Source organism: Corylus avellana, chromosome 5, assembly GCF_965113065.1.
Source record: "Corylus avellana chromosome 5, dhCorAvel1.hap1.2, whole genome shotgun sequence".
NCBI classification, from domain to species: domain Eukaryota; kingdom Viridiplantae; phylum Streptophyta; class Magnoliopsida; order Fagales; family Betulaceae; genus Corylus; species Corylus avellana.
The window spans coordinates 2,115,500-2,136,717 of record NC_142494.1 but is presented as its reverse complement, the minus strand read 5'-3'; the positions used below and the strand labels follow the sequence as shown (position 1 = coordinate 2,136,717).

General features: G+C 34.9%; 3 protein-coding genes across 3 annotated transcripts; all 3 read right to left on the bottom strand.

Annotated features, from left to right (window-relative positions):
• Positions 1-874: 874 nt before the first annotated feature.
• On the bottom strand, positions 875-4,903 carry LOC132181235 (homeobox protein SBH1). Its single transcript, XM_059594358.2, has 4 exons — positions 4,191-4,903; positions 3,525-3,768; positions 1,445-1,671; positions 875-1,274 (listed from the first exon to the last, which is right to left on the bottom strand). Exons 1-4 carry the CDS (start codon positions 4,458-4,460, stop codon positions 1,071-1,073), a joined length of 945 nt encoding a protein of 314 aa, XP_059450341.1. The 5' UTR covers positions 4,461-4,903; the 3' UTR covers positions 875-1,070.
• Positions 4,904-13,520: 8,617 nt separating this feature from the next.
• LOC132183026 (plant UBX domain-containing protein 4) lies at positions 13,521-17,794 on the bottom strand. The gene is made up of 4 exons (XM_059596417.2): positions 17,116-17,794; positions 15,494-15,773; positions 14,109-14,204; positions 13,521-14,016 (listed from the first exon to the last, which is right to left on the bottom strand). Exons 1-4 carry the CDS (start codon positions 17,658-17,660, stop codon positions 13,621-13,623), a joined length of 1,317 nt encoding a protein of 438 aa, XP_059452400.1. The 5' UTR covers positions 17,661-17,794; the 3' UTR covers positions 13,521-13,620.
• A 1,294-nt stretch (positions 17,795-19,088) lies between these two features.
• On the bottom strand, positions 19,089-21,079 carry LOC132182736 (glycine-rich RNA-binding protein 4, mitochondrial). Its single transcript, XM_059596066.2, has 5 exons — positions 20,947-21,079; positions 20,762-20,830; positions 20,216-20,322; positions 19,990-20,111; positions 19,089-19,471 (listed from the first exon to the last, which is right to left on the bottom strand). Exons 1-4 carry the CDS (start codon positions 21,077-21,079, stop codon positions 19,998-20,000), a joined length of 423 nt encoding a protein of 140 aa, XP_059452049.2. The 3' UTR covers positions 19,089-19,471; positions 19,990-19,997.
• Between the last annotated feature and the right edge of the window lie 139 nt (positions 21,080-21,218).

The window sequence follows — 21,218 nt, the reverse complement described above, 5'->3', positions numbered from 1 at the left end:
ATATTAAAAAATTAAAAAAAATTAAAAAAGAGAAAGGAAAAAAAAAGGCAATTTTCTGGTGATATCCCGTAGGGTGGTTTGACCACCCATGAGCCATGGGATAGTTGGACAATCCTCGACAACCAAAAATAAGGTGATTTGGCAACTGGATCTTCCTCTCCCCAATGGCCAAAGAGAATGATTCGGCCATGGCTAATTTAAAGGTGATTGAACCACTCTGTTGACACGAGAGTGGTTTAGCAGCCTGAATGGCCAATTTGAGGGTGACCGTCATCCCAACCTTTTATATTTCTTGCACTAGTGTCATGTTGTGAACTCTTTATTTAAAATGGATAACCCCAAAAAAAGATGTATTGCACCCAATCTAATACCCTAATTTATGCAGAATGGTTTCCAGGAGTTCCAAACTTCTAAAATATCTTAGCATAAAATGGATGGGACAAAAAGGCCTTAAAAAAAAAAAAGGAAAAGAAAATGGATGAAGGCATAGACAGTGTACTATCTTAAGTGACAAAGCGAGAAAAAAAAAACATATTTAGCCCTTAAATTTTGATTTTAAATATACTTCTAAAGCACTAAAATACAAACCACGCCACACAAGGCTGTTGAAGCTTTCGGCACCATCACCTTCACCACTTGGTGGAGGGCCTACTGCCGAGGCAGAAAGGGGGTTGACAGCATCAAACCACATGCTTTGTTGACTAGAGAGCACAGTTGCGGTCGCCAAACAACAACTACAGGAGCATCATGCATTCTAATCTTATTTTTTGCACTCATTTATCACACATATTTTATATTGACAAATTTAAAATATTTTAAAAGAATTTTTTTTTCTTTTTTTAAATAAAAAACACTTAAAAACACGTCACGTCAATGAGTGCATTACTTGAACATCTATTTGATTCAGCTGCAAGTGTCAAATCTAGCAAAGTAGCCCTGCAAGGTGCTAAATATAAATGCAGGTAATCTTTGATACAAGCAGTTCTTAATAGTCAAGCACTTAAAATATAAGCATCAGAGTCTCAAGACAGAAGAGTTACATTGTTACAGTGATTAGGAAAATGTGATGATCAAAGGAGCATAGGGGTGCAATCCATTGGAAAGGGATTGCACATAATATTATCCATATAGTAGTGGGGATGAGTAGCATCCATCACAACAAATTGCATATCTTCTGAAGGCTTCCAATGGCGCTTCCTCTGATTGATGAACCAATTATTTATCTGTTTCAGATCTAGACCTGTGGATTCTGCAAGCGCCACCTTCTGGGACTCCTGCATAACCGCGCGAAATTGCATTATAACAACAACAAACAAATCAATCTCTTGTTATATGGTTGAATAAAATATATCCCCATTGAAATATGAATACCAAAACATCACAAAAAATTCTAACATTCATTTCAGAAATACAATGTGAGCAAGCGATTTTATGTTAAAGATACCGATGGGTACGGCCACTTGTAGTGCCTGCTCCACCAGTCCAGCAACCGCTGTCGGGCTTCCTTTGGCAATTTCCCATTCTTTTTCTTCTTCAGAAACTCCTGCTTGAGACTGCCCAAATATCCACTGTACTTGTGCAGAAGCTGAACTTTCAGCTCCCGGTCTTCAACTTGAGGATCTATGACATTGTCCGTTGCATCAATCTCTTCCTCACCATATCCATTTTGACCTATATGATCACCGTGCAAGTCAAGAAGATAAGCAAACTACTATGTGAATCTGCAAAAACTCATTTTACAAATACCATTATCCAACAATAGAGGTGCATGAAGTTATGTGAAAGTACTATTATTTAAATGAAAACTGAAAGTACAAGTTTCAGATAAGTAGTTTTATCTTGCAATAGAAATCTATATCATGAAAAAGAATAAAGAGAATTAAAGCCTAAAGCAACAAGAAGAAAGAATGTGATCAATTTGTCACCATCAGCAAAGGATTTGAGATATCAGGATCAACAATTTAACATTGGAAGTATAACAGTAGGAAGGGTATTGATAAAATTGAAAATACCAATCTTTTTAACCATTAAAGAATCCATGAGCAACATGGAAAATATATGAGATTAGGATACCAGGGCAATTAGGTTGTCTTTTAAAGTATAGTACTACGAAAAATGATTCAGTCTTGCTTAATGTGGTGTATCTGAAGAGAAATAAATTATTTAAATTTTGAAGACCGTGAGAGAACGGTGAAAAATCTTCAAAACCCTTAACGACTTGATAGTTGCTTATGATTGTATCCATATTTCTAGTTTTCATGATTTACTTAATCTTTTTTCTTTTTCTGGTTAGGTATTTACCTTGTTCACTTCATGTATACTCGGCGTCCTTTACGCTTTAATGAATTTCGATTACTTATAAAAATCTGTCTGATACATATAATTATGAATGCATCATATATTGAGGTTTCTTAACTGATAATAAACTTAGTAAAGGAAATTTCAAGAAGGTTAATACATGTACACTGAAGAAAGCATACAAGTTTGCAATTTTACTCCAAAGTACACAGAAACACAGTTTCATAAATGAAATTCATAATACTACCAGAATAAAGGTATAGCTAGAGACCCATTTTTGGCAAGCCAAAGCTTGCTTTTACTGAACAAATGCTCGTCCAAAATTTGACTCAATCTTGGAGACCTAAATTGAAAGCAAGTCCATTTACTATATATATATATATATATATATATTATTGTAGACTCTTATCAAAACAATCGAAAAATACAGCAAAGGATGTCATCTGCATGAAGAAAAAGTGAACAAAAGAAAGATTCATGTATGGAAATGAAAGGTCATGACAAGACATGCATTTAAAGACATGAGTTTCTGTGCGCTGAAAAATATTTATGGCGCATTAAGACACCAAAAACTGTATAATTCACCTTCTCTGCAAAACCAAACGATAATCATGATGAACTTTCCGTATTCATTAAAAGCCCTAATTACTTTATGGGAATTAGAACATGGATGACTCAGGCAAAAGACCCATTTCACAAATCCTTTACATTATGGGATTTTTTATATTTTTTTTATTTTTAGAACCAACAAAATTTCAAAAATCTCTCTCTAGTAAAGACTGGACGTCCTATAACTGCTGCAGAAATGTGCAGAGACAAAACATTATGGGAATTAAAAACCCTAATTACATTATGGGAATTATTGTCTCTATCAAGCCCCAAGATTTTTCATTTTCTTTTAAAAAAATTCCTGAAACTCTCGAAAAACTTGTATTCCCATCACTCCTTCATATGTTCTTAAACACATCATAATTTAGAAAAAATAAATAAATAAAACTCGAAAAGGCTAGAGATATCTATATCAGCCATCTAGCTTACTAGCTAGTACCCCTCTAGCCTCCAAGCAAAAGCTTTCCTGTTGTATAGTCTGATCAAACTCAAATTATTATTTTTCCTTGAAAAGTTACACCTATATATACAGCTAAAACTGAAAAACACAAAAAAAAAACAAAACAAAACAAAACAAAAAACAAAACAAAAAAAAACCAAGGATTTAAGAATGTCACCGCCAGAATCTGAGGAGGAAGAAACAGTTAGGGCTTTGAGCTGACACTCAATCCTTGAGAAGAAAAGCGTGGCTTCTTTGAAGGGCTTAGAGAGTTCTTGCTCGTACTTTGTCAGCATCTCACAGTAGGCCTCCATAAACTGATCAAGTGCAGGGTCTTCACCTATGCAACCTCCATCCATAGCTGCCTCAGAATTAGCGTACCCCTCCTCTAACCTACCCACCACTTCAGCAGGTGCCCCAACCTACAATTATTTAGTCAGAACAACATGGCCATGCAAATAAAACTAGTGGAAAAAACAAAAAACCCTTCACTGTAAAATCCTAGAGGAGACTTTTATTGCAGAAATCAACAACATGGAGAAAGAAACAGTTGAGGGGTTTAAATTAAGAACATGTTTCTGATTATTCCTTTAAGAACATTTAAAAAAAAAAAAAAAAAAAAAAAAAAAAAATTGGTTTGGGGTTTGTAGTTGTTTTGGATTTTGTTAGGAGACTGTTGCTGTAGACTGTAGTCTCTTCTGTTGTTTTCAGCTGTTTATGCAAGAAGCTCATTCATCCACACACACACACCAAAACAAAAAAAAAAAAAAAGGCAAAAAAAAATACTGAGAATTCAACATGTTCCCATGAACTGGGCCTATAATTATGAGAGAGAGAGAGAGACCTTTTGACAATTGGCATAGGCAGCCAAGAGGCGAGGGAAGAGGGGATGAGCCATAATCTTAGCCCTCATACAACTATTGTTAGTGGTCTCCTCCATATCTTGGTCAGGCATCAAACCAGCTGCTGATGCCCTTTGGCTATAACAAACATTTTCGCTCATAGGAAGAGGAAGAAACTGCTTATTCATTGCTTCCACACCAGAATTCATCATCATATTCATCTCGTTCTCCCCAAACCTCATCATACTACTTCCTCCTCCTTCCATATTCATCTCATCATACCCCCCCTCCCTCCCCCGGTTTTTATGCTAAAACTTGCAGTCTTTCTGCAGAAAATCCTAAGAGAGCAGCAGAGAGTGGGAGTCAGAGTCTCTTGGAAATGGGTTTTTTTCTGTTGTTCCTGTGCAGAAACAGTAGCTCTTTCTTCCCTCTCTCTGCCTATCTCCGTGTGATACAGAGAGACAGAGAGAGAGAGAGTAGAGTTAAGACGCGAGCACAGAAGGTTGCACGCGGGGTTAACGTGCGCTTCTGCTAGTTCTACTCAGAGTGTCTGAGACCCTTTCCTTCCCGATGAAAGCTGCTTCTTATCACCTCCTCGTTTACTGAACTTCCACTGATCAGCTTACTATTGCTTGCTGCCTCATTCATTCAGAGAGAGAGAGAGAGAGAGACAGAGAGACAGAGAGAGAAAAGTTGCTTAATGATGGCTTATGGGAAGGATCAAATGTAAATGGGATTGATGGACTTGTGCTTCTTGCTGGCCTGATGGGAATTTGTTTGTATTTTGTGCAAATAACATAAAAAACTTTTATGTAAATATTACACTTGCTGGCCTGATGGGAATATTACACTTTCTAACTATTTAGTAAGACATATATTTGTCTCTAAAGGGTAGTTCAATCGACTGTAAATCACACCTCATGAATTAGAGGCCACTAGTTTGAATCTCTCCTTCCACTTTTTTTGTGTGAACATGTCAACAAAAAAAAGTAAGACATACATTTTTCTTAGAATTTTCTTTAAATTTGAAAATTTTAAATATATCCATCAAATTTAAGCGTCTAAAATAAGACATATTTTAAAATTTAATATTTTAGATCTTAAAAATCTCAAATTTAAAATAACAAATAGACAAATGTCATATGAGATTTAATTAATATACAATTTAGGCAAATAATTGTGGATGTTTAACCAGCTGGTGGTGTTGGTAATTGATGGTAATCAATCTCAACCGTCCTTTTCTGGTGATTGATGTTAGTCTTTCAGTCTCACCCCCTCCATATATGAACCCATCCATCCGTTTGATATATATTCTCTCTCTCTCTCTTTTTCTCTCTCTTTCACAGTCTCATGTTTCACTTTTGGGAGTGTTAAACCCTTTCTAGGGCAAAACAACAAAGGCAAACCTAGCAACGCGACACCATTTGATAAGTTATATCCAAGCAAAACGACATCGTCTCTTTCTCATGTTCTTCAAATATAGGCCATGTAGCCATATGGGGTAAACTCTCAAGAAGAGTGGGGAAAAGTAGGTTTGGGGAGATGGGAGAGAAAAAGTTGGTGGGACACTCCGAATGTCTCTTCTTCTTTAGTCTTCTCCAGTCTTTTTTACTCCCTGCAATTTCTTGCAAAGTAAAATTTATAAGCCACGTCCACAGTGGACGAGGGAGGAATTCAACAAGCAGCCAAAAGTTCACACATGAAACATTTCATCGAAATATGAGCTCAATTAGGAAGATCTAGGGCACCGTTTGGCATTGACTTTAATTAATGTGAAAAAAAAAATGTCAAGTATAAAAAAGTTCAAAAAAAATTATTTTGTAGTATTTTTTTATTTAAATAATAATAAAAAGTGAGGTAAAAAATAAGAGTGTTGTTGGGAGTTGAATTTTTGTAACAAATAATAAGTGTCCAATGCCAAACGGACCCTAGTTGTTCAATAAATAAAATGTTAAGTGGTCTTAGGCTTCTCTCAATCTCAAAGCTAGTTCAAGAAGTGAGGTTTTTCTTCATACTTATAAACTGACTAATAACTACTAGCCCCTTCTACAACCGATGTAGAATAACCCAACATAAAATTTTTAATTATAATAAAAAAAATCAGGTAGACAAAGTTTAAATTTTAAATTTTTATTATAATATAAATTTAAATCGAAAGAATAGCATAAACGGACATCAAAGGATTCTCTTGAAGAAGAATCCAATTCTAGCATCTCAGCAGCATGGTACTGCACTTTATTTGCTTGCTTTCATCTCCACTAACGTTTAATGTTTTCTTCATCTAATAACTTAGGGCCCAAAAATTGAAGCACCTAAAAGTGCTTTTAACACTCAAAAAGCTTGTTTGAAAAAAAAAAACTCGTTTGGTAAAAAAATTAAAAGTGCTTTTAAAGGTCCAAAAAACCAAAAAATTGTCAAAATGCACTTTTGACAAAAACTTAAAAATGAAACTTTTATCTAAAAACTTTTTTTGACTTAAAATATCTATTTTTCTAACACAATTCTAAACAGGTTCTTAAAATATCATTTAAGAGACTTTCACTGCTGGAAAAGGTCATGGCCTCATATTTCTTAAGCATCAATTATATCGATTAAAATAGTCATCACCAAATGTCTATTTTATAGTTTATGGGTTCTTCTAAAGTTTGTAAGCTAATATCAAAGCACCTATTAATAGAAATAGTCATATGTTTATAAGTAGACTCTTACTTTCACACTTTCAAACTTTCAAGTGTGCATTTCATGATGTGTTAGTGAAAATAATAATTAAATTCAAATTTTAATAGTGATTCATCAAAAATTCAATAATAATGTGTATTGCAATTGAATGTACACTTAAGAGTATAGGATTGAAAGTGTATATAGCATTTCTCTAATAAGTAAATTGTATAATTCAAGAATCTAGAGTAATGCTACATGACAGTAGAGCAGTACGTGATGAGGTTTATCAAGTTAATCCTCTTTGCTTCATACCTTGTTTTGGGTAGGGTTAATAATTTTTGACACAATCTGCAAACTTGGCACGAAATTAAATTGTGACAGAAGCTAACCATGAGCTCTAATACCAATTGTTGGGGAGAGAAATACCAAGAGGAGTCAAACAATAGTAAATTAATATACATATTAGGATACCACTTATAGCCCGAAAGCCTAAGCTAATGGACTTTGATCCACTTAGGTATATTAACCTCACAAGTAGGACACAAACCTCACAAGTGTATGCACAACAAAACTTTCCTCACTTCTGAGTCTCTACCACATTGAACAAACTCCCTCATACATAAGAGTGTCACGCGTATTCCAAGAGAAACTATTCTTTTTATCGGAGTCAAACCAAACACATCGAACCAAGACACTCATATCAACAACAGCAGAAGCTAAACCATGGGCTCTGATATCAATTGTTAGAAAGAGAAACATCAAGGAGGAGTCAAACTAGAGTAAGTTAATATACATATTAGGACACCACTTCTAGCCCAAAAACTAAAGCTAATGGGCTTGAGTCCACTTAGGTATATTACTACTATTTTTCTTTGAGAAATACTACACATCCCAAATTTTCCTTTAAAAAGTTGGTTCCCAAATGATGTGTCACCATCCCATGAGTTGGTGACACACTTCTCAAAATAATAAATCTCATGAGATGGTGATACATCACTTGGGAACTAACTTTTGGGAGGAAAATTTGGGATATGTAACACTTCTTTCTTTCTTTTATACTTTCTCAATGTGGGACATAATTCTCACAAGTGCATGCACAACAGTTAGGGTTAAAGAGTTTTCCCATTTAATTAAATTGGTCGAATTATGTTTACCTATATAATCTTATACCCATGTCTCGACACGACTTGAACCAACACATAACATAATGAATGACAATTTTTTACATAACCCGCGAACCCGACATGAACTCAATATAAAATTAGAAGGTTATGATAGAGAAGTTTAACTTGTTTAATTAAATGGGTTGAGTTAGAATTAATCTATATAATATTAAACGCATACATTGATATAACACGAACTTAACACGTAAACATAAATTGTCACCCTAATTTAGAGCGGAGAAGCTAGAGAGTTTGAAAGTTGAGAGTGGCCTCCAAGGATTCGAGACCGGGTAGTCTGGCCACCAAATCAAGAACTTGGTGGAACCATGCTTTCCCTTTCATATTGTGCAAGTATGCAAAAATGCACGGAAATCGACACTAAGCCGTTAGATTAAAGCATTGCCAAAACTATTATCGCAAATAGCTTTGATGAGTTTTGGCATAAGAAGGCCAGAAGGGGAGTTTTGTGATAATTATTGTTGCATATGTCTAGTAAATTTATTGAACAACTTGAAAAATGCTATTTATTACAAATGTGGATGTTACTAATGAGGATTAATATTTTTTTTTTAGGTTCCTGTGCTTTATGTTGTAGAAAAGTTTTGAGTCAAAATATATTTTTTTATTTTTATTTTCTAAAGAATAAACGTCTCTTCAAAAATAAAAAAATAAAAGTCTTTTAGGAAGAAATTGTTAACATGCCATTATTGCCACAACATTTTTCTAGCTGTTCAATGCAAGAAACAACATGAATTCACATAATTTTAGAATAGGAAATCCTGAAAAAAAAAAAAAAAAAAAAAAAAAAAAAAAAAACTAATCCTCTATAGAATTTGTTAGTATATAGTTGTGTCGGAACAAGTACTAAGCGAAGAACTTTAAGAGGCTGGCTCAAGTAGTAAGAGCCTTGATCTTTGTAGTGTTTTCATTAAGTCTAAAATTTGAATCTTCTTGGGTCCAAACAATTTATTGGAGTCAATCAACGAGACAAAATCCATGTGAAGGAAGTATTAATTTACACGAGTACGAAGTTTATTTGATAGGAGTAGGTATACGATATGACCTTGCCTTTAAAGAGGTTCTTCGTTATTTAAAAAAAATAAATAAAGCATTGAGTGGGGCGTGGCGTGGGATAGTAATCTCCAAGAAAAATGATTGAAAAGGGCAGCTCAAAGGCTAGGCAGCTAGGCGCTTATTATTGTTTTGCTACTTTACATTTCAAAGACATACAAATAAAGAAAGATGGACAATATTTATAGTGTAATATATATATATATATATATATATATATATATATATATGACACACAAATAGTTATTTCAGAACACTTAAAAGACTCGTTAAAGAGAAACATTTAAAAGTAGAAAGCCTTCAATTTTGTTGTCTTGTTCTTAACAAATATTTTGAATTATGTTTAGACTGTTTAGATCTACTTCTTCTATGAGTTCTAAATCTAGTTTACTTTCTTTATCTGATATAGTTAATGAAGAAGAATATAACATTCTTGAAGCGAATATAGATTCACATAATTTGAATATACCCAAGGTCCCAACTAAAGAAATTTATAAATCAAGTTTTTCACCATTATCATTTAGCAATGATTACAGCGTAAAAACAGTTGAACAAGTTTATGCTTTAAATAAACATCATGATACATGTCAATTACTTTCTAAAGACGTAATTAAAAAACTTAGAGCAAAGAAAATGAATTTCCTTCACATAGGATTAATCCAAGTTGCTGTAAAACCCCTAATCCGTCTAGGAATTAATATCTCTGTACTTTTGTGTTTAAGAGATGCAAGACATAAAGATTACAGCACTAACATGTTAGGAGTCGTTGAATCTAGTCTTCATAAATGACCAATTCATTTTGACTGTTTCCTTGACTTCACTTTAAGTTTAAGTGATCCGCAAATCTTCAAAGTTTAAGAATTAATATATAAAATTTAAATAAATATTGTTTAATTAAATATTTAAATAGAAATATGCCTTGGTTCTGATAGAATCTCCAAGATTTTCATTATTCAAGAAAAGCTTATTGATCAGCAAATACAATATCACGGATGAAAATAAAAAAAATCTTTCATCCAAACTTAGTCTAAGGGCTAAGAGATAGCCATCTTTGCTAACCTATGCGATGCTTTGTTCACATTTCTTTTGACATGTTACACAAATCATGACCGAAAGCTATTTAGAAGAACTTTTGTATCGTTCACCAAATGCCCATACCATATATGCTCTAGTAGCTTCCGTCTTTTCGCAACACAAGAACTATCTTAAGCGCATCTCCCTCCATCATGATATTTTGAAATTCCATATCTCTACTAAATTCCACCACCTACCAAGCCGCTATACCTGGGGTAGAAATGTGTCGCTTTGTAGTACATATGGATGCCATCACTTTCCCTTCATGATCCACCTATAATTTCCCTCCCATTTTCTATAAAAATGTCTTACTTAAATTTATCATCTTAAGCTTCAAAATCTAATAAGTCAGCCCGATGATTGATAAACATCTTGATATTATCTTACGAGTAATACCTTCTCTCTTAAGAGTAAAAGAATGATGTATCCATCTTGATGTTAATGAATATCAATTTATTTTGGAAAAATTTTACAAAACTCTCATAAATTTTCACCCTTTTTTTAATTATATTCTTTTACGTTAAATTTTGTTAAAATTTTTAAAATATTCATGCTTTTATAATAAAATAATAATAATTATTATAATAATTCGCCGACTCTCTCTTTTTTAAATTATTTGGGGGGAGGGGCCTGAGGCCAAGCAAGCATTTATGGGTTATTGCTTTAAGTCATCTCCAAGAGGTGTTGCAAAAGAACCCACATACTCCACTAAAGGGAACAACTAGCATATAGTGTTTGGAGTAATACCTAATTAACTATACCAGAAAAAATATATATTTTGAAGATAATATCATAAAAGTCAATATATCTTGAACATTGTGTTTATCCCTATGTTAATTTAATTGTAAAAGAAGAGGAGTTGACAAAATCCATCTATATTGGGTGTGTTGAATAGTTGATAGTAACTAAAAAAATGTCAATTTCCATTGGCCATCAAAAAGTTAATTAATTTTTTTTTTTTTAACCTCTCTTAAAAGTATATGATTAGACAAACTCTATATGATTAAGATTGATAAATAATCTAGATTCTATGCTAGTTGTGGATAAAAGCAAATGGGTTCATCACATGCAACTTTTTCCATCTACTCATCATAGCTTTCAAAAAGCAAGATTAGACTGGTCTCGAATCAAAATTTAGTGGCCTGGCCTGGCTAGAGATCCATAAATGGTTCCCCCAAATCTCAAATGTGTTAAATGCATCTTAACTTTTCAATTTATTCATCATTGTTTTCTTAGTGGTCTCTCAATGCTGTGTTTATCACATACTACTGTGGTTGAAAACTTGACAATGGGCTATATAATTCAAAGGACAATAAATACTGGCGTGGATGAAGTACAATATGGATTATGGAGTATTAGGCTGGTAAAACCAAAGATTACAACCAAAGGAGTTCAAAATATCCTTGTCCTTAATTGCATTTGACACATTCTATTGGTAACATGAAACAAATGATTGATTGATGTGACTTGTTTTATTTAAGTAATTTTTCATCTCAATTACTTAATATATATATATATATATTAAAAATGTGATATATTAGTCGGTGTGAAATAAGTGATATAAATAAATATAAAAAATAATATTACTCAATTGAGAAATGATCATTTTTTTCTATAATCTTAAGTGGAAAAAGGAGGATAAATTTTTCTTAAAAAGGAGCCCTTAGTATGTGCTTCTTATGGGCAAAGTTCAATGTTTCAACTCAATCTATTAAATTGATATTTGTCCTTGGAACATTGGTTCTCACGTGAAAATCACCTACTCCAAGAACAAATATCATGTGAAAAACATATGCTCTAAAGACAAATATCAATTTAGTAGACGAAATTAAAAAATGAATAAAAAAAAAAATTAAAAAAAAAAAGCACTTTTAGTCTCTATGGTTTAAAGTTACGACAAATGGTTTATAGAGGTTTAAAAAGTAACCAAATACTTGTTGGGGTAATCAAAAAAGAAAAAAAGGTCATACTGTTAAAAAATTTGATGGAATCCATTATGTGTCACGTCAACATCAATCATATTTGACACGTGTCACTTACAAAAAAAAAAAACTAGTATATACATATATTAAAATTGATTCTTTTTGTGGTATTTTGTTTGACAAGTTTTTCTTTGGTTTACTTTTTGTATAGAAATCATTTTTCTCAAAATGTTTCTTTATTTTATTACTTTTGTGATAAATTTCTTTACTTTTGTTTTTCCGTGATGGTGTTACTGATGGTACGACACTTACAGCTTCGATACCACACTTTTGGTGTGATTTACTTTTTTTTTTTTAAGTAGCAAGAATCTACTTTCAGTGACCATGCTATAAAAGTTCAGTCACTTAGTCAATCATGCAATGATTCCAGTTAGAACTCTAGTCTATTTAAGAGATGGCTCTCAGAGGTTCAGCAAGTTGCACAATACTCATTCTAAAAATTAGTTCTTCCATCCCATATACCCATTACCTTTGTAATCCACTTTTGTAAAAACCCTTCAAGATATATAACAACATTTTAAATAATCTCAAAATATTTGTACTTTCATTGATCAATCAAGTAAATTGTAAGTCTTTGATCATATCAATATATGCTCATTTACAAGTATCAATTTCTAATTTATTTAACTGCATCATTACTTGTTTTATTCACTCTTACAATATTTGTTTATCCATCTCATTTCTCTACCTCACATCAGTTAACACTTTCTTTGCGGTATAAAATGGAGGTGTTGATGCACTCTCCTCTATAGAATGTTCAGGTGCTTGTCTAAAAGATAGAATGATTTTTATTTTTATTTTTTCAAATTGTAAGCGACACTTGTCATAATATAATTGCTGTTGACGTGACATAATAAATTCGGTCAAGTATTTTTGATGGCAATAACCTTGTTTGTTCTTTTTTTTTTTTTTTTTTTGGCTCATCTCAAGGAGGGTTGTGATTTAGCTATTTGTTACAACCCCAAATCACAACGACCAAAAATATATTTTTCTACTCAATTTAGAAAAATAATAATAAAAAAAAAATTATCCACTTCTTATATGAAATGAATGAAAATGGTTTGGCTATAGCCTATTTCAGAGCCCATGTTCCGGGAGAGTCCACCAACGCAATGGCCCAAGCAGTTCCGAATCAAACCCCTTTTGCCTGCCGGCTTTGCCCCCATCCAGCCAAGAAGGATTTATTACCAAAAGCATGGATTCACATTTCCCACCCGGTCGTCCCATGTTTGGTTGAAAGCTCCCAAGGAGAATCATTAAAACCTATCAACTATCCAATGGCAAAAGAACAAACACAATTCCACAAATATATCAGATTGAACTCCATGTTTTCGCAAATAGATAGATCTTTGCTTCAGAAACATGTAATTTCTTGGAAAACACTTCTGAATCAAATCATATGTATAACATGGAATGAATCAAGTTTTTGTCAACGATATAAAGAAGGCTAACGCAAAACGTGTTAGCACCAAAGCAAATAGCTAGAATTTCTGGATGACAACTGAATTGCCTATGCCAGCCTGGTCTATAGTCTGGTCCAGATCAGCAAGTTGTTTGGGAGGGAACCCCATTGTCAGCAGCTGGTAAGTTCTAGCACTGCCTGGTCTCGATGCGTCGAGAAAATCACGGATGTCTCTTATTGTATGGTGGTGGTTGAAGCGAGAAACCATACGCGTACCATCCGCCAATCTTAGCTGAATAGAAGTTGACGGTGATGACTCATCGACCACTAAACCCATTGATGGCAATGGGGCAGTGTTGAGGGAAGGGGCAGCATCGGTGGGTTCGGAGGCAGCAGGGGCGGTGGTGCTGCTGCTACCTATAGTTCTTCCCACTCCCTCAAAAGGTATGTAGCGCTTCACTTGCTTCGCTGGCTCCTGCATTAAAGCAATGGGACAAAGGAACGGTAAGAGAAATACATGCAGACAGAAACATATACAAAGGAGATCAGGGTCGAAATAGAACGCACAGGATAGTTTTCATCCCGCTTCTCGAGATCAACATGTACAGAAGTTCTCCTATCTGCGGGTTCAAGCTCCTCTGGACACTTGGAGTCCTTGATGCTCTGCATTGAGATACAAACGATCATAGGCACTCAACATGTCTACTAAAATAAAAATGATAACACATGGTACAATTCAAGTGGTTCCATCAAAAAGTATTTGCAGTCTTTAACTCCAACTAAGGGTGTAAACGAGTCGAGCTTGAGCAAGCTTCTCTTGTTTGGACTCGGCTCATTTAAATTTTACTCGAGCTCAAGGACGAGTTAAAAAATTGAGCCCGAGCTCGAGTTCATAATAAGTCGAGCTGAGCCGAGCCAGCTTGCAAGTTGGCTCTTATATTTTATTTTATTTTAATTTTTTTTATTATAAATTTAAACTTCAAGTACTCTTAAACGACTCAAGAAGCCAGCTTGCATATGAGCATTTGCTTAGCCTAGCTAGCCGAGTATGAAGCTTCAATCAATACAACAATGCATTTGGTTTCGAAGAGAGATGATATGCATCCTTTTATAATAAAAGGATGCTATTACAAAAAAAAAAAAAATTCATCAATTTTTAATATTAATATGGGCAACTATGTGAACAACTACCAGTTCGAGCCTTATACGAGCTATTCGCGAGCTTAACTGAGTCGAGCCGAACTTGCTTCGTTTACTATTCGAGCCAGTATTTGTGTTCACAAAACGCCTCATTTAATAATCGAGTCGAGTACGAGCCGAGCTCGAGCTTGCTTGCGAGAGCTTCGCTCACTTAATACCCCTAACTCCAACCATAGGAGGAAGAAGTCAAACCACTTATGTAACTTAAAAAGATGATTACAACCAGAAGATCAATAACAACAAACACTTTTTTTTATTGGTAAGTTCTACGTGCACCCGGTGGGACTTGAACCCACAACCTCACCCTCCACCTTCTTAAAGGGGGGAGGAAGTACCGCTTGAGCTAAAACTCATTGGTAACAAAAAAGACATCTTAAATTTTGTCAGGAATAAATACAATCTCTTAATAGAAAAGACATCAGGGCAGGAAGCGTGGAAAGAAAATGCCTAGAAAAAACTGGATCAGCAAAACATACAGCAGTGTTAAACCTTAGTAATAAGTTGCTTCTATACGTAAATTTGGACTAGTAAAATCATCTTGATGCCACCGAAGTTTTTTGGCTTTTCTTTTGATAAATAAATCAAGTTTCTGGGCTTTGGCATCACATGGCAACTATACACCCTCTAAACAAGGGCAAATAGAATATCTAATTCTCATAAACCATAATAGCACAAACAGAAAACTGCAGCACAAAATATTAAGATAGATAACCATCAGCACCACCTTAATGAAACTTACAATAAAATATTACCTCCAAGAAGGATGCATTTTCAGGATCATCTAACCTCCGCAAAGGACCATCATTCACGGAGAACCCATTTCTCCAGAAAGTGATGGTGTGGGTGACAACTTCAGGGGGCTCAGGTGCAGATGACACCGTCTCTCCAGAGAGTAATCTAGCTGTTCCAGTAAAACTTTTAGAGCTTGAAGATGGTTGAAGGTAATCAGGAGGTTCTATAGCCACCTGTTTGGCTCGACGGAAGATTGCATCCACATCATTGCCTCTGGTGGGATCTTGGACAAGCATTCCACTGCAACCAAAAGAAGAACCAATTAATATTAGCAATAGCTTGTATACAGCATGTAACAACACTTATATTCATTGACAAAGATAAAGATCATGTTACAAAAATGTTTTAAAATGCAACCAACAAATTTAATATAAATATTTCTGGCCACAGAAAATAGAGGATATCACCCAACTCGGTGACAACAATACTATACTCAAGTGTGCATATAATAAACTAAGCCAAGCAATTTATAAATGGCATTGAGCGACCTTCAAATGGACCCAGCTGAGGCTTACTTTGCCATTATGGTCTTGTGGCTACAGAATTGCTACAGAACCCTGCCAAAGAACCTCGTTTTCCCAATAGAGAGTAGTGAGGAAAAACTTCATTGTCTGATACAAGATGGCAGTGATTATTTACAACATGTACCGGCAACAAAAATGTAGAACTGGATTGCCATAGGAAGCTTTTGCTCTTTTTGGCTTAAAAAAATTGGGTATTAACTTCATCATAAAGGTTCCCTTCTCATAGCTTGACAAAGGTTCTTACAACCTTCAGTTCATACTTCAGTAGATGCTTATGCACTTCCAACTCAGAGCCGCTCATTTATTCTTCAGGTTCATGGTTACTTCAGTTGTTTTACCCAACTTTCTCTATAAATTTCACCAATTTGGGAGATAAAACTCTATGGACCAAGAAAAAAAAAAAACATATTTTTCACACTCCGAACACACCAAAACATTGGAAAAGAACATTAAAAAAAAAAATCTCTCTTCTTTTATTTTCTCTATGGGTGAACAAAACATTACGAAATTGCACGCCAAACAATTAAATCAGGGCCTACCCATCACCAATTCTAAACTAGATTCCTCAACGCATTCATTCCACCCATTATATGCAAAAGATACTTCCCTTGATAAGCTAAACCAAAATGCCAGTTCCATGTTGGTTTCGTACTGCTTTTTACTCAACAATCTATTATACAAAATATGATTTCTTTTGATGCCATAATCATAGTGGGAGTTAGAGATTAGATACTGATCGACCACATAATAACAAACTGCCATTTCCATACACTATCATATCAGAGAGACCTATGAAAGTAAACGACAACAACTAAAAACACAAACACAACCAATCGTATACACACAAAATCTTCACGCCATTCAAATCCATTCCATCACAATGGCGTCTATTTTGTCAACATCCTAGCCAATTTTGAATCTACTCAACCTTAATGCTACTGGTGTTGCATTTTCAATCACAGAACAAAAATATTTGTTCTTTGAAAGTCTCCTAGGTTTTCTAGGCAGCCAAACACAGAAACCCAAAAATAAATAAATATCGAATAAAAAAGAGATACCTCTTCTCGCCACCGGTGTAGTACTCCTGAGGCTCATCGGAGTCGTCGCTATCGGACTCGTCCCGAGCTGGCCGTTTCAGATCCGAGAGCGTACGAACGTTGCCACGTGTACTACGTCTTCCGTGCGACGGTCCGTCGTTCTTCCTCTTCTTCTTCTTCTCCTCCTTCTTTTCCCGCCGCGACCGGAGCTCGTAAGCAGCCCGTGACGGCGACGGAGACCGGGACCTAGACGGCGTGGGACAGTACTCCGGCGACTCCGGATCCGACGGCAGCGACTGCGTGACGACGGCGTCAGTATCATCGTTAGCATTTTCATTGTTATCGTTATCTTTGTTGTTGTTGGTGGTGGTGACGACGTCGTCGAGGATGGTCGAAACGGCGGCGTCGAGGTCGAATTTGTGGATCTCTAAGAAGAAGATGGCTTCCTCTCTGGTCGCGGAGGTGATCTCGCGGAAGGACGTGATTATGGCTTCTCTGCCGCCGTCATCGTCCTTGTTGGGGTGGCTGTCGTCGTTGGGATTGGGTTCTCGGCCTTCGCTTTCCATTGTTTGAGAGAGTGACGTTTGATTTCTGAACTTCTGATCGAATTGCTTGGAGTTTGAGAAGCGCCCGAGTTCGTACCTCTTGGCTGCTGATGGATCCGTTATATAGACTACACTTTCTCGCGACGGTGTCGTTTCTGGGTGAGAACGGTGCCGTATTGTTTACATTTAAAAATTTGAATAAATATCAAATCAGTCAATGTGATTTAGAGTATAAAAATTGGTTAGAAGTTACTTGTGACAAGCAAAGAACACAAGTAAGTCAATGCACCAACTTTTGTTCAATTTTTTTGTTTTACAAAAAACACCAAATACCAAGTCAATACCAATAATATTGTGACACGTGTCACCTACAATAAAAATAAAATATTATATATATGTCTTCATTTGTCAGAATCACGAGTTTTATCAAAAAAAAAATTTCATAGAGGGATAGATGTCAATTTATTACAGACACAAATTAAAAAAAAAAAAAAAAAAAGAAGATAGATAGATGTCAATTTTACAAATTGGGTTGGTGAAAATTTTCCCAATTTAGTTCCAAGGAAAATTTTGTATTTTGAAATATCTTAACTTTGTTTTAATTTATTTGGATAGTTCTCTTTGTGTTGAGTTTTTATGAGTTATTATTTAGTTTCATGAATGTTAAGATTAATATATACCTTAAATTATTAGATAGAAAATTATACCAGGATTTTATGGTCAATATTACGTGAAAAATCGGTTTCTATTAGCTTTAAACTCACCAACGTAATCTAGTGGTCAAACTTAAATTGACTTTTTTTTTGCCAACTAAAACCATTCTTTTTTTACATGTCCACCCAAAGGGATAGGGAGAAGGATTTGAACTATTAACTTTCGCTTCATGAGGCGTTGTCCCCAGCCAATTGAGTTATCCCTCGAAAACACCAACTAAAACCATTTAAATAACTCATCATAAACTCTTTTTTTTTTTGGTGTGTCCAACCACTCCTCATAAGCCTTCATTAGAGTAACGTTAAAAATTACATTTTTATTCCACCACTATTTTATTTTACTGATGTGACAATGCTAATCAGCTATTGTTAAAAAAAATTTAAGAAATAATTGACACTACCACTTGATATAATAGTTTAAGTCTCATCCTCAAACCATGAGAACATGGTATGTGTGAGAAAGACTATCAAAGATTCAAAGCATAACTTGTCGCAACACTTTTAAGAATATCATTGAAAAAAGTTTTCTTCTTGATTGGTTTAGAATAAATTCCTTCAATTAAGTCAATTAAACTCGAATCTAATATTAAAGAATAACGTGTTCTAGTGACAGATGTCACATTCTCAGTTGATTTTATTAAAAAGGCATGTAAAAATCACATATTCTAAAAATATATGTCAGTTTAATTTGGAAGAATTTCCTTTAACTCAATTTGAAGAAAAACTTTACCCAATACCTATATCTTTTTGCCTTTCAACAACACTTTTAAAATTGTTATAGATTCATATATGGGATAAAGCATTTTCCAAACGATTAAAAAATACATTTTAAAGCCACTAAAATAGTCTTGCCCTCAGCATCACTGCCTCTCAGAAGAAAAGCAAAATTTTCTCTACTCTAGAAATCAATAATTTCATAGGTCTCCAAGATGAAAGAACATGAAACAAGGAGATAGTTCGACATACATCTTGGGATCTCGAGGGCTTAGAACCTAGAAGGCTGAAAGTACACCATCCAGTTTATCTATCCTCTGTTCGAATGAACCCAGGCCCAGTGATAGTTGGATTTTGACCAACTTCAAGTCCAGGTTAAGATTAGTCCCCTTGCATACCTTTCACCTGTAAACCACTCTCAAAATTCAGATCAAGCGGAATACAGAAAACAGCACAAGAAAGAACCAAGAACATATTTAAACTTGAGCATATGCACATACATACAAACAAACGAAAAAAAAAAAAAAAAAAAAAAAAAACAGAAATCATAGAATATACAAGCTCGAAGATGGTCTCTGAAGTGTGTGTGAGTATGCGTGTGTATCTGCTGATATGAGTGATGTGTTCAAATAAGTAACAAAAGCAGCATGAGGTCGAAAATCAAGTGATAGCCTAATACAAACTTTGAGTAAAACTCAATCTTGAAAATCACCTTGCAATGAGAAAGTTTTCTAAAACTTAAATACACGTGGTTAAAATTGCACTTAAAACGGTTACATTTAATGCATGCATGGTGCTGCTATGGCGATAAACCACGGCTAATTGAGCAGAGAGAGACAAAGCATCACAACCACCATATACAAATCATCGCTCTCACAGCTGATATTTTGTCACTTTCACCACAAGAGACCTTAAAATATTACCAGGAAGTTCAAGTATTGCGATTGGTGACATCTCCAATGTTTGAAAGGCGAGGAACTACCAGAGGTCCACCACGAACCTTTTCAAGAGCAAAGCTAATCCTCAGTGGTCGACCTAACAATGCCTACAACCAAAACCACCCAAATCAGCAGCAGCTGTTAATTATCACAAATAGGACACTTTGAAGTTTGCACTTGAAGTCTATGATGATTATAAGCAACAACTCACCTTTCCATCCATGGCATCTTTTGCACTTCTGGCATCATCTTCTTTTGAAAAATTAACAAATCCAAAGCCTCTAGACCTACCGCTGTCTTTATCGTACAATATATTCACTAAAAAACTCAAAACAGTTGCAAAATTTAGGAACTCTAATAGACGTATAATTAAAAATCCGACATACTTGAATAGAAAATCTAAAGGTAACTGTAATAGATTGAATGGAAGAAGTAAACACACTTGTCTAGTTCATTTAAAGGAAAGACTTCTGATATCATGAGCATATACAATGACAGTATCACATATACATGTACACATTGGGTCATCATAGATAGATCTTGACTGGAGTATCTATCGTATAAAGCACATAATGTACTTGATTGTTACGTCTTAAAAGTTGAGAACAAAATTTTCATCAGCAAATAATGAAAAACTGAATCTTTCCCATAAAACTGATAACAATTGGAGATCATTCAGGCCTTTCATCAAACAAAATACGAACAATTATGAGAAAATGGAGTTCCAAGTCCCTTGACAATGCTTTTAACATATTACCTTCAGTGACCTCCCCAAAGGAAGAGAAAGCGTCTTTCAGAGACCTCTCGTCCACCGACCATGACAAGCCTGCAACACCCAGAAGCCATATTCATCATATAAGCTACCAAAAAGCACAAGAACATGTGCTTGTGCGTGTTTATGTACATGGGGAGAACAAGAGAGAGCGAGATAGAGAGATCAACCTCCAACAAAGAGCTTATTGTTGCGGGGAGGAGAGGAGGATGAGGGTGGTGAGCAGTAGGATCGCAGCCTTGAAGCTGGGTTGTTGACATTTGTTAGTATTCTTCTAGCAAGGAACACCGTACTGTTTTTCATTGGTGACTGTTTTTCTCTTTGTTCTCTTTCTAGCGAAGGCTTTTTGAGTTTGAGTCCATGGTTTTTGTTGGGATATGGGCCGGAAAGCCAACACGACCCATTTATCAAAGCCCAAGATTGACCCGCTAACCCAAGTGTT

What these genes read in the sequence shown, in the direction of transcription:
- LOC132181235 (XM_059594358.2), bottom strand. Translation starts at nt 4,460, where the DNA reads ATGAATATGGAAGGAGGAGGAAGTAGTATGATGAGGTTTGGGGAGAAC. An exon ending in TTCCTCCTCAGATTCTGGCG is followed by an intron (nt 1,672 to 3,524) that starts GTGACATTCTTA and finishes GTGATCATATAG; the next exon opens with GTCAAAATGGATATGGTGAG. An exon ending in ACAAGTGGCCGTACCCATCG is followed by an intron (nt 1,275 to 1,444) that starts GTATCTTTAACA and finishes GCGGTTATGCAG; the next exon opens with GAGTCCCAGAAGGTGGCGCT.
- LOC132183026 (XM_059596417.2), bottom strand. Translation starts at nt 17,660, where the DNA reads ATGGAAAGCGAAGGCCGAGAACCCAATCCCAACGACGACAGCCACCCC. An exon ending in TACACCGGTGGCGAGAAGAG is followed by an intron (nt 15,774 to 17,115) that starts GTATCTCTTTTT and finishes TTTTGGTTGCAG; the next exon opens with TGGAATGCTTGTCCAAGATC. An exon ending in AAAATGCATCCTTCTTGGAG is followed by an intron (nt 14,205 to 15,493) that starts GTAATATTTTAT and finishes ATCTCAATGCAG; the next exon opens with AGCATCAAGGACTCCAAGTG.
- LOC132182736 (XM_059596066.2), bottom strand. Translation starts at nt 21,079, where the DNA reads ATGAAAAACAGTACGGTGTTCCTTGCTAGAAGAATACTAACAAATGTC. An exon ending in CAATAAGCTCTTTGTTGGAG is followed by an intron (nt 20,831 to 20,946) that starts GTTGATCTCTCT and finishes TGGGTGTTGCAG; the next exon opens with GCTTGTCATGGTCGGTGGAC. An exon ending in AAGATGCCATGGATGGAAAG is followed by an intron (nt 20,112 to 20,215) that starts GTGAGTTGTTGC and finishes TTTTGGTTGTAG; the next exon opens with GCATTGTTAGGTCGACCACT.